General features: G+C 44.8%; 1 protein-coding gene across 1 annotated transcript; it reads left to right on the top strand.

Annotated features, from left to right (window-relative positions):
• The first annotated feature begins 9,380 nt into the window (after nt 1-9,380).
• Nucleotides 9,381-13,027, top strand: LOC131288543 (ras association domain-containing protein 10). The gene is made up of 3 exons (XM_058317683.1): nt 9,381-9,965; nt 11,537-11,859; nt 11,953-13,027. Exons 1-3 carry the CDS (start codon nt 9,381-9,383, stop codon nt 13,025-13,027), a joined length of 1,983 nt encoding a protein of 660 aa, XP_058173666.1.
• Nucleotides 13,028-13,618: the final 591 nt, after the last annotated feature.

The following is a 13,618-nucleotide window of genomic DNA, read 5'->3' as shown; positions in this document are numbered from 1 at the left end:
TCCCATTAAACAACGACTTCGCCGAGTTGAATGAACCAAATTTCGATACAGGTGGATTGAACCTAAGATAAAACCGTGGAGAAATGGTTAACATCTCTAGAGACGATCGTGGATAGGAAATAAATTTTAAAAATCATTCTTATTTGCTCTTGTTGAAGTGTTGATAAATCCTCTCAACGGAAAATCAAAGCAGTTGACCGCGCGACTCCGGTCGCCTAATTGATTCCTTTTACGGCTCGTCCAAGGTTTAGGTCCTCAGCCGTGCCGCGTCTGCCTGGAACATTAATTTAATTTGAGGTTTGCGTTTGCCTCGCGGTTCGCTGTTTATTTTGCGCTCAAAGCTTGCCTTCTCAAATTAATGTGTGCTAACTAGCAACGAAAGGGTATTCATCGGCCTTTTGACGCGCGCGCGCGCGCTCGTGGTTTATAGTTCATCAAGAAGCCATTTATGAAGCTTTAGTTGAATTTATGCGTTTAATCTCGAGAGCATGGTTTACCTAACGGTTTACGCAAAACAAGGTGAGATTCTGCAATTCACAGCCACAGGAGGTTGGCTGGATGGCGGCCTTACCGTATTGATGGATTGGGGCGATAGGTTTAGCTCGCACATATGTGAGACGGCGAAGTATTTTAGCGGCTTTATCTCCCCCTTGACGTCTGTTTGAGCGCGGATCAAGTCCAAAGGATTGGGTTTACGATAGGATTGCGCCACTCAAAGTTATCTCTTACTAAGACGTAGGCAAATTACCTGCAGCTCGCACAGCTTGCCCCAGGATCAAGCGCGTTTAGCTCGCCGGACAGGATCAACCGGACCGTTTAGTCGAACAACCGTTTTTGTACTAATCGTTCCACACTCATTACGTTGCCCGTGCTCGGGTCCTTGAACCGGTTCGGCCTCTTGCGTGAGTCCGCCTCGATGGCTGATTGATAAACCATTCAGACGCCACAGGACACAACAGCGTGGTTGGCGGGGTTCCTTTTGATCGGTGTTTCTCCTTCCATCCGGTGCTCTATCCATCGCCGACTTCGAAATGCCAATATGAAGTGTCAATCTAAGCTCGTAATCTGTGCCCAAAGCTGTCAAAAACGAGCACGTTTTGGTTGAGCGTTCAGGGGGGGTTGAGTATGGGAATTTCAAGGACCACCTGTTCGGACGATGAAGCACAAATGGAATCACTCAAACTGCCACCGGGCTGAGCGGTTTTGGGCATAAGCGACACTTGAGTGCCATTGTGGTTCGAATCGCGAGTGCCTTTTGTCTTATTCAAATTTCAAAGACGTATGGTTGGGCTAGATATGCCATTTATTGACATAAGCTTCACCAAACAAGTTCAAATTTGGTTATAGTATATTGATGCTTTTAAATTAGATAAGACAAACTCACCACCTCGACGGCGTGGGTTCGAATCCCAACCGAGACCGGACCCTCCCCTGTACGAGAGGACTGACTATCCACGTACAACAGGGAAACAAGTCTCGTAAGCCCTTAACGGGCAGGCATGACCAAGAGGTTGTTACGCCAAGAAGAAGAAGAAACTCATTTTTAAATTTGGAAATAAAAATTTAAGTATGTAAGAGTTACTAAGTAGAAACTCTCGGAAGTTTAGTCTTTGCTTGGGTTACGAAATTTCCTTTGTAAACCAAGTTTGCGTTTGCGTCGGCTTGTTAAATTTGCTAACCAAATTTCATGAAAAATTATTGTACTAAAAAAATGTACTAAAACAGCGTGGCAGTCAACGTGGTTAACACGTTGACTGTCAAGCGTTTTTAGCACACTTTTGTAGTACAATATTTTTTAATATAATTTGTTTATAACATTTATTAAACCAACGATTTTTTAAGGCTAAGCAAAAACTTAGCTCCCCAAAGAATTGAATTAAAATATAACTATAATTTTTATGTTGCATTTTCATTTATTTATGGGTCAAAAACTTTTTAGAACTGAATTTTGCTGTCACCCATATTTGGGAGACAAGTCAGTCAACGTGGCTAAGTGTTGTTTATAGAAACAAATCAAAGCATAGATAAGCATTTTATTTGTGTTTGACCTCAAAACCTGTTTGTGTTTGTCAAAAACCTGGAAAATGTTTGTATCATGTTTATTAAAAGTCTTATTAGGTTTTTCTTTCAATAAATCAAAAGAGGGAAAGGCATTTTTTTGTGTTTCAAGATAAATTATATACCTTGAAAGCTTATGAGAGATGCAATGATATAAAACATCATCAATAAGTTTAAACAGACTCAAATAATTTAAAGACGCAGCAAGTAGTTAGCCTCTTCCATATTAATTTACTTTTCAAAATTCACACAAAGAGAAGAATGAAGACCCAATATGTTTGCCAACAATGGTTAACGACACTATGACCGACAACTGTGTCCGCTCGCAGCCAATATGACAGGAAGCAGTCGTTGGACGAAAAGGAAATGACTAAATATCGTAACTTCCGGGCAAAACACTGAACTGAAGGGTTGCAACAACGCATCGTCGAGGAGGGAAACCTTGCAAAAATGTTCGCAAACCGCCTGGCACGCTCGGCCGCGTGCGTGTTTGCTCCAGTCACACGGCGGAATGCACACCGAAGCCTACCCGCTGCGAAGATTAAACTCCATTTAACTTCCTCCCGGCCTTCGCCGGTGACAATGCCTCCGGGAGCCCGCTTCTTGGGCTCTTGGGAGCTTGGCTGGAGTTGGCGAGCAGAACGTCACGTCAGAACGGTTGCCGAAGCCTCGCAAGCGAAACCCGCCGGGAGTATAGTCGCCGTGGACGAAAGCGCATTTGCAAGCCGGCGTGTGACGTGATGACAATCAATCAATTTGCTTTTGATCGGTAACGGCGTGCGCATACTTATCAGGACTCGTGGCACCCCCTTTCAGGTGTGTGTTTTTTTGTGCCCGAGGCTCGAGACCTTTAGTCCCAGGGGCGGGTGGAGGGAAAAGTCTCACCAAACGCTGGAACGCATCTTCCATTCTTTATGCTTCCCGGGAAGCACATCGGTGACGGGAGCGAATGCAGACATTCCGGTAGTTGCAAGGGGTTGAAAGGAAAGTCATCCATATGAGAGATTGGTGGGCAATGTTTGTGCAAGCGTGGAACGAATGGAACGTTCGCGCGGTAAGTAACGCCAGAAGTTACGAAGAAAAATCGCAGTGCAGACGCTGGGCCGGGGTGTCCGCGGTGGCCATATAACGAAATCACATCACGATTTTCGGTCGATGAGTTCAGCGTGAATTTCCCATGCCACTGGGTTCGATTTGACAGCCGGTTTTTATTTCTCCCCCTCGATCGGTCGTACCTTTCCTTGGCGTGGAGGATGCCTAAACTGGCCCACCCGTTGCCCCACCGATTCATATGAGGTTCTGAAGTTTGAGTTCCTCCCAGAGTCGCTGGTTACCAGGTTTGTCTTAAAGTTCTCTTTTTTACCTTTTAAACAACCACGCTCTCCGCTTTTTCGTAACTGTCAGCCCCGGGATAAATGGAACGTGAAACAATGTTTACCCGGGAACGGGACGAAAGAAAAAAAAAACGTCACCGTTCCTTGGCCGACTGAACCTGAAGGCCCACCGGACGGACGCGTGAATAGTTTTTGGGCAAGAAGCTGCCGAGATACCCCCGCGGAAGGTTACGGTTTTATGAGTCATTAATGTGTTGTGCGAAATTTTTATAGCGGTGTCGTGGCACTTATTTACAGCAATGTTCTCGGCTGCAGTGATGTGATTTGAATTTTTGCTCCGTGGCTCCGTTCGTCATTTCCTTGTTTCGTCTTGAGTCTTCTTTTCGTGCTCGTTCGTTGGAGTTCCATTGCGATGACTTCAGAACCCTTGCGTGAAATAATGTGGAAACAGTACCATCAAATTGAACACAATCTGGCGATTAAAATATGGAAGTTTTCGTGGATAATTCATATAAAAAATTCTTGTTTGGAAATTATGTATTAGTTTTTCTAGTCTGCCACTCCTATATCACCATTTCAATCTTCACAAGATTGTTGCATTGTTACAGTTAGGGTCGTAACAAAATTATATAGAACTAAAACGAATAGCCTCACCAATACTTTGTGACGATGCATTAAGATATGCTGATTGAAGCTATGTGCTATGACAGACATCAGTTCATTGGTTGCGTAGCCACTGGCACTCATTACTCACTTTGTTACTTTTTGGGTCTGGAGCCAAATCTAAGGACATGAAAACGGAACTTGGTCAGAAGAGGAGCTGCACCAATTTCACGTTTACTTCACGTGTAACTTAACAATAAGCATCACTTTAGCCTTCTTTCTAGTAAGAGATCTAATAAGAGGCATCTCAGAGCTATTTGGCCACCTTAAAAGTCCAATAGCATGCCTTGAACTTCCTTGATTCGTTGGCAGTCGGTGGAAGGGTACCACATCACCAATAAAACTCTAAAACGAATCTGAAAACTAAGTTATTCTAGATAACGGATCGTTGAACTCGCACGTCATCTTACAAACTAAATCGAAAGTCCTGTTGGCTCTACCAATCATATCGTCATAGTTATGTCTAACAGTTAACTTATGTTTCAAAAATACACTAGACCACAAGATCCTATCAGAATGTTGTATTCTTAAGCCATTTATGTTATATGAATATTGAAGCGGATATCATGAATGGGAGAAAGGTAGCACAGTCTATTTCTCTATTTCTATTTCTATTTAGTAGTAATTAGGACTACGATATGTTTCAACAAAGCGTTAACTTGTCCGATCATAACTGGGAGACAAATGTTCATGTCGTCAGCATATATGTAACAGCTGCCACAGAGAAGTACTTAGGCAACATCAATCACGTACAGTAAGAACAACAGGGACTCCAGAGGTACTTAAGAACTTTGAAGTTACATTGAAGGTATTAGCATTATAAAATATATTGAAGCTATTAACAATCAACATCGAGGAGACTTAAAAATAATTATTTATGCAGCATTCATGCAACTTAACGCACCAGTTGTACTTTTAACCTTCTCTCCTCATTTAATGCATCCAAGGGTTGAAGATCATTTTAAGCACTCGTCATAACGATCTCCACCATACTTCCAATTCGGGCCGATCCAAAGCGGCAGATTCCCGCTAAAGGTCGCCCATCATCGCCCGTCAAACCGGCCCGCCGTTGGAACAAAACAGAACTACGCAGCGCCGAACCAATAATAAGATAATTGAATATGGGGCCAATTATTTACTCCCAGGCTGCAAAAAATCATTTACCGCGCGGGGCCAGCTGGCGCCCCGGGTTTTGACGTTTTCGCGAAGAACGCGGCGAACGCGAGGAGGTCGTGATCTTTTCCTCCGAATCGCGTTTGCGGTGCGTTGAGTGCGCTCCTTCCGAGTGCAGCGCTGGTTCTTTTTTTTCCTCACGGGCCGCAAAAAGGTCGCTCGATTTTGCATGCTCGAAACTAATGGTGGAGGGTAAGGGATGGGAAGGGGGGAACAAACTAAGAAACCACTTGCCGGTGGCGCAACCCAGCAACCATGCCTGAGCATAGCAACCATGTCTACGAGAGGGTTTCTCTCTGTCTCTTTTCCTCTCTTTGTACAAGGGAATCCTAACGAATCCCTTATACGACCATGATCGATCAAAAAGCTCCACTCCTTCGACGCGGAGGGAGAAAAACTAACCTACTTGGCCACTGGGGGTGCGAATTGTGAGCCATCGTAGGCCACGTGCTGCCCCCGAGGATAAATATACACCTATGCTGTGGCAGATTGAAGTGAACTGTGGTTATATTTAGATACAGCTTGGAGTAATTTTCGAGTAACTAAAACCCTGTATTAAAATACAAAGCACATATTTGAAAAAGTGAACCTTTTTATTTTAGTTTTTATACTTTCTTAGAAACCCAACTTTAAACGACTTGGTTTTCGAATTTCGATGTTGTAATATTTTTTTATATTTTCCTAAAAAGTAGCTTGTCTTATCAAAGGTGTAATGAGTTTCTGCATTTACTTTCAACAGCAAGTAAATAAAGAACATGAAAATGTAACAATGTTGCATCTGAACTATCTGAACTGCGTCTTGATGAAGAAAAAGTCACCTTTTCGTGTTTTTTGGGTTAAAATACAAAAGTTTGATGCACTAACGTATGTCGAAGAGATTAGTGTAAACATTTTTTTAAAGAAGAGCATAATTCTCAGAATATTTAGAGGATAATGAACATGAAATAGCTATAGTAATGCCCTGCATATTTCGACATACAGTTATGATGTTTAAAATTGTACTAACTTTTTTTTGTTCGACCATTTCACTAAAAAGTGCTTAGCTATGTACAAAAATTATACTTGTATGTTTTAAAAGTAAGGCTTTTGGCATTGAGAAAAATCGTAAATTGATCTAAATCTAATTCTTTACCAAAAATATGAGGTTTAATCTAAATTAAAATTTGATAAATTTATCAAATACCTTCAACTTATAATTGCTTGGGGTCCGTAGAACGGTTGATCTGCCTCTGGCAAGGAGAAATGAATAGTTCTTTGATAAATACAGTTTAATAACCTTCCCACCTAATAGTTTTATTTTCTAAAATAATTATTAATTTTGTTTGTCACATGTCATTTATTTTTCAATCAATTTCCATCAATAACGTCAGTGGCCTATTCCCTCGGTTGGCGTACACTGGCTAACCGCATATGTTAAAATATTTGATCAGGCGTGGACAAGATCGATCAAAACCAACGAACACGAGCTCTGCCCGCAGCAAAGACCGCATAAATGTTCGCAAATCATATCGCAACCAATATCGATCGCTTGCCTCCAAAGCTACCCTTTCAGTCGCGAGCCTCGTGCTGTTGAAAGGTTTGTGAGGACGAGAGAAAAGTGTTTGAAAACGTTAATCCCACCAGACCATAGGCTGATTCATAATTATTATTCATATATTCAAATTGAACGCTAAGCGATATCGCTATCGGGCTGGTTCGTGCAAGCGATTGGTGCTATCTGTCCGGCCGTGACATAATTAAGACACCTTCGAAGGTATCGCCTAGCGGTCGGTGTTGTTGTAGGCTGCTGGTGCGTGTCTATTGTGTTTCGACCGTACACGACCGAGCGTACGATCGATTGAGCTGTGAGATCGAGCGGATCTTCGGTGGGAGGAGATTGTATGTCGGCACTCCAGCAGCATCACCTCGAAGCGGCCGGAGTGTCTTGGAGTGTCGAAACGGGGCTCGTCGCCGGAACGAGGTCAAAAGGCGTCAAGTGAGGCTGTGCTGAAGAAGGAGCATCTCCGGACCTCCGGAGAATGGGACGTGGCTGACCTGTTACCTTCCCATCGGTAGAAGCACCTGCAGCGGAAGGTCGCCATGTCTACCGGAGATGGCTGCACGGGCGAGTGGCAAACCTCCATCTCGAGCTTGAAGAGATTGACGAGTTGACCTGGATGTGGCCTACCTGTGGTACGTGTGTGAGCGCGCTCGCGCGCGCGCGTGTAGACAACATCTATCCGCGCACAAATTAATGGTTGTTCGGGATCGTGTTCGGCAGCACGCCATCGCCACCGTCGTACGGGCAAAGTAATTAAACTCATGAGAACCAGGTTCGTTTGCGCGGTTCCACGAGCTGCACAAAAGAGACTGCCACCACCCCCGAAGACAGACCACATGCGACCGAACTCCACACTCTGCGGCGTTGTATCTCGCACCCGCCAAAGTTCTGAGACTTCCCGAACGTAACAGTCGTGACCGAGCGGACCTCGGCGGGTCGGTTTTGCGGATGTAGATCATACCCGATCAAAGGTTGGCATTCAAATTAATAGGCTCGGGTAGAGACGAGATACTGAGGAGAAGCGGAATCTGTGGCAACTCCGGAGGCCTCAGGCGCTTAAACAGAACTCCGAAGTAATACCACGGAAGAACGATTCCACGAATGTATACGTTTGTACGCCGCAGGAATTGTATACGTTTGTACGCCTGAGGGTGATGTTTGATACCGAGATTATTCAAACTACCGGATCAGGTGTACAGGTATGGCCTACGACATCGAAGATCCAGAAGACTGAGGTTGGTCCGAGTCACAGTTTCCTCTCATTTACATGCAATTGAGCAATCGCTAATGGTGGAGTGAGGCAATACCTTCCATTAACGCGATTGTTGCTTCTAATTATGCTTTAATGGTACTTTGTCAGGAAAGTTGAACCTGTTAAGTAAAGGTTACCCGACACACCAACTTGATATACATAAAAACAAATTATGTAATGTTTCAGATATTGAGCTTGTTTCTACCTTGAATTACAATTTTGAGGTTAAAATTAAAGTAGAAAGCAAAAACATATAGAAATAGTTGAAACTTAATATGTTGCCATCGTTATGCAATCTGCCGTCAACCGTGTTTCGGTGTGGAAATGATAAATGTTTCCAATTTTCACCCGAACATGTTTGGCTACGCGTCCTTGATTCGGCACGATTTTTCAATGATGTATGAGTGTTGCGTTTCAAATTTGGGTTTTTGTTATTTTTTGCTAAACATTATACCCTTTAAAATCCATCGGACGAGAAAAAGAAACTGTCAATGATCCTAACGTACAAAGCCCCCAAAAAAGACTGTGAATAAAACTTTCCGCGGCGTGACATTTCTCGAAGGTTGGGTGAACGGGTCGGATCTTGCGTCTAACGCTGGTCGGTTTCGGTTCCTCCGAACAAACAACCACTTGTGACACACACACACTCCGTTCAGAACCGAAGGTGGCGGCGTTGCTTCACAGCCGTGGACGCCGGTTCGATTTCGGGGCCTTATCTGACCACTTTCGGAAGCAGTTAATAATCCCGCGTCTCGCGTTCGCACGGCAAATTACAATCAACACACGCAACGTAATTTCCGCTGACGCAAAAGCATCGCCGACATGTAGAGGGTCTCGCTGTATCTTTCCACACGAGCGACAACCAGAAACGGCCCAAAAACGGATGGTAAACCGAGACGGCGAAACGGTTCAGCTTTTGCCAGAGGTGAAAACACAAAAATCGATTTCCTGCGATCGAACAAACTCGAACTGCAACTTCTGTTTTGGGTGTTTTCGGTAGACCGGGGACCGCTTTGAAGGGAACCTCCTATGCACCTGTTGCATAATCGGTCTGCAATAATCTTGAACCGGAGGTTTTTTGGAGTGGCAATTATCATCACGTTAGGTTCTTTCGCTTTTCTCGTTGTGCCCAAGAAGTTGGTTAAGCCTTGCTCGCCTCATACGAAAAAGGATTCACCCGGTCTATAATCAGCCCGAACCGGTTGCGGAAACTGATCAATTTGTCTTACTCAACGGTTTATTTTTGTTGCTTTCTTCCACAGAGAACCCGCAACCGACCCACACGGACTCGGAAAAGCAGGACTCGCGGATCATGCTGATCGCACGGTGGCGGCCATTGCAGTGCACTTCGTAAAGAAAAATGAACGGTAGCGGCAACGGAAGCGGTTCCGTGGCAATCGCACTCGCGGACCACCGGGCAAAGATCATTGCCGGTTCCGGCCGGTTTCAGAAGCAACTGCAGACGGAGCAGTTGGCGATCGCGTCGACGTCGTACCTGGTGGGCGCAAGGGATGCAAAGCACGGCCGACCCACGCCCATCGAAGGGGGAGGACATCAGAGTCTTCCCAGGAGGACAAAGCCGACCGAGGTGCTCGAGGAGCGTGAGGTAAGCGACGAGGATGACAGCGGATCGGTGCGTAGTGAGGGCAATGAGTCGTCCTCGGATGGGACGGTGAGCGATTTCTCCGTCGATGAGATCCCGGTGTGGATCAAGGGCGAGCAGAGGTGGGTGTCCGGCGTGACGGATGACACAACCTGTGGAGATCTGATAGAGGTGCTGGTGCAGCAGGAGCAGCAACCGGGTAGTAGTAGTGCAGGACCAGCGGCACCGACGGAGGTGAAGGACTACTGCATCACGGAGCGATGGCGCCAAGTGGAGCAGGTGCTGGACAATGAGACAAAAATCTGGCAAATTTGGTCGGCATGGGGAAAGGCACAACCAGAGGTATGTCTATTATTTACTCTCTTGAATTAGTGTAAGGTAAGGTGAGGCAAGATGGACCCTTAATGTGGAAAATATAAATTACTCGTGGTCCATTAAAAAACACACCAAATTTCCACTGATAGATTCGCTACCTTCTCTTCTATCACGAAATCGTAAAACGACATTGAAACACTCAAATTATGCTTAAAACTAAGATAGTCAAGAACACTCTTTTACACGCGTATTTCAAAATTCTGGGGCAAAATAGTCCTGATAAAGGAGAAGAACGCATCGTGGAAATAATCATTTATTAAGAGCGATTTATCGATATTTTTTAAGTATCTGTTCCTCGAACATAGGATAGACTATATCAATAAATTCATTCCAACTCTTAATAAACACTTTTTAACGGCAATCGACAATTAATCAACTGTGAGGATGCAGAATGCGTTCAGCTTTAAGTTAATTTAATTGGGTGGCTCTGTCCAACTGAATAAGTTTGTAAATCTTGAGTGTTTTGCCTAAAATTTACAGCAATATTCCCAAAAAGAAGATGCTCATTGAGCAATGATTAGAATGTTTAAACTTTTATCTCTGCTACCAGAATGTTTTTAGTATTCACGATGTAACATATTGAGGTACTTGATGAATGTCTGATGTGTAAATGTGCTTGATTACAATATTTTGTCTCAACACTTTGTATGGCTTGAATCTTGAGTGCAGTAAGAAAATCTGACCTGATTTCAAGCATAATTAGCTTCAATCTATTTTATCTACCAAATCGCAACGTAGAGCCGTTAAATTCACATAGATACACATATGAACAAATGCTCTTACTTTAGTTGTTTTTAAATAGCTTAATTCATCTCAACTGTTCTTTAAATACTATAAACTAATCTAAGCACATGCCAGTGCATGCTACCATATCTGGGCATCTTGCCCCATTTTGTCTTACTGTGTTTAAATTACCAAAGTCTTCGAATAGTGCATTTGTTATGTTAAAGTGATTTGTTTGATTGTTCTATTTTGTAAATTGAAAGTTTCTTTAATAGAAGTAAGGATGAGCTTTATGTTCTTGTTGCCTGTAGCATCTGATACTTCAAATGTTCGCATTAGACCCAATTATTACAAAATACAAAAACGATCAAAATACAAAAACGTGTGTGTGTGTGTGCATTGATCTGATAGATTCTCGCCACACACTTGCAATCAATTTCAAGCAGTTTGAACAGCTATTTGAATTACAGCTATAGCATTCAAATGAGCATAAATTATCTTGTAGGTCATAAAAATGGTAGATAAATTCCCGATTAACGCACGAGCTAACGCTGAAAGATTACAATCCTTTATTGAGAGAACGTCTGCGGTGACGGGTGGGGGAAGAAAAAGGCCCATAATGTATAAAACCATTTTATTGACAAGCTGCTCCATTAAAGCAACAGCTCAAGGCTAGCGGGCCCCTCACCGAGCGGGGTGTACAGCAAATCTCCCATGCTAACGCTAATTTGTGCCACTAATGCTCACTCACCTTTCCTTTCTGTTGTTTTTTTTCTTCGTTCTTCTTATTTTGTTGGATTTGCCGATCGCCTCAGGTGAAATTTATTCTCCGCCGAGTCGATGGATCCCATGGGCCGAGTGCGGGTGCAGGTGGAGCGGGAGCGACGACGACGACGTCCACGGCGGCCCATGGAGCGCACGGTGAACGGGACCGGGACAGTGGACGCGGAAGTCCGACGGGCAGCATCAACAGTGCGATCGTGCGCCGCAAGCGACATCGGGCGCAGAAGTCGACCTTCGCCTGGATGACGCACGGCCAGACGATCCACCCGAAGTCGTCCAAGACGTCGATCGAGCGACTGATGAAGCTGATCCTCGAGCAGGGTGATATCATACAGCAGCAGCTGTCGAAGTTGCGGTAAGTGACGCTGACGAGTGTGTGCGATATGTGTGCCACTCGGGAGAGATTTATGCTATTTCTTACCTATCCATCCATCCTTCCGTTTTGCAGCGATCGCGAGATGCAGATCAGCACGATCGAGGAGGAACGGCACCGGGTGAGGGAGCGGGAGCACGGTAAGAACTACTTGCTCGAGACGTACCTGAAGGGTCTGGCGGAAGCGGCCGATACGGATCCGAATGCAATCGATAGTGGTATTACGTCGGAGGCTACGACAACCGCGTCCCCGGAGATGGATTTTGCGCCGGATCATGACTCGGATCAAGCCACCGCACCACATGGTGATGGATCGACAGTGAAGGAACAGATCAAGCTACTCGAGAAGATCGTCTCACTGAACAAACAGATCGTGCGCGAGGAGGAGACCGCGGTCAAGCTGTTCGAGCGCGTCCGACGCTATCAGCTAGAAGACCCACCGGATCAGACCAAAACACAACTCGAGGAAGCGCTGGCAAAACTTAACACATCGATCGATCAGGACAATCATGAACTCCAACAGCTCGACGAAAGTTTGCGCCAGTCGGACACGATGTTGCGCGAGAGGAGCGACCTGCTGCGGACGCTAACGGAGGAGCTCAACCACCAGGAGCATCCGCCGACCGACGCCAAAGTCATCATGGACTTCTCGCAACCGACTCCGGTGATGCGAGTCGATCGAACCATGGAGGTTCCGGTCGATATTCATGCACCGATGTTAGCACCTGTCAGTTCCAACCCTCCGCTACACTCACCTGGCAACTATGGGTCAGGGAAACCGGCACTCCACAGCTACCCACTGTATCCAATCGCGGAGATTCCAACCAGACAAGCTGCGATCCCTGTTGGTCCCGGAGAACCGGCCAAAATAGTTATCGCCAGCAGTACCCTGCCGAGGAACTTCCAGCGTCCTACATTGGTGACCCCGGTTGGAGTTCCACCGCTCATGGTACCACCGGACGCTATCTCCGTTCACCAGATTAACAAGTTTATCCAATGCAGCAACAATCTGGGCACGAACTGTAACACCAACATCGACGACAAGATCTGCCCGAAACAGCTGTTCCATTCGGCCGTCTCCTCCGCGGAATGTCAGGGTGCTGTCAAGGCTCTGACGGACGATCTGGCCAACATGGGTACGTTGGTCTAGCGACACGAGCAGAACACAATCAAACATCTTTCGTAACCAAATCTAACGAAGCCGAAGAATTAGAATCGAAGTTCTAGTTAGCAAAGCGAAACAAACAAAGCAAAACAAACATGGCAAAGGCAAACTGAAGTCGTTAGAGTTAGGGGCAGGAACCATAACATAGTTGCTAAGCTGTACCATTTAAGCAAACGGTAATCGTAATGTTTGTATATTTTTCTACTTCTCCGATTCAGCTGTTTATTGTAGTTAGTTAAGAAGTTTGTTTGTTTATTTTTTTGTTGAGCTATAGTATGTTGCGTAGATTTATTGTTTGTTTGTGTACCACCAGAGAACATTATTCACCGTCCCCTAAGAGAGTAACAAGTTTGTTAGCTAGTCAGAAGGTAAGATTTCAAAGCATTTTTTGTCACACCGTGAACTGTGTGGAGCGAAAGGAAGGTGTAGGAACAATCGAACAAATTAAGTATTACGTAATTCAATAGCAAGCAGAGAAAGATGTGAAATTTGGTGCGGGAAATTTCATTAAGATGTTTTGCAATACGGTGGCTTTTTTTCCATTATCCACGTTTATCGTAAGTTTGACTAGAAAGG

Source organism: Anopheles ziemanni, chromosome 3, assembly GCF_943734765.1.
Source record: "Anopheles ziemanni chromosome 3, idAnoZiCoDA_A2_x.2, whole genome shotgun sequence".
Taxonomy (NCBI): Eukaryota; Metazoa; Arthropoda; class Insecta; order Diptera; family Culicidae; genus Anopheles; species Anopheles ziemanni.
The sequence above is the reverse complement of the archived record's forward strand: the minus strand, read 5'-3'. Positions and strand labels throughout refer to the sequence as shown.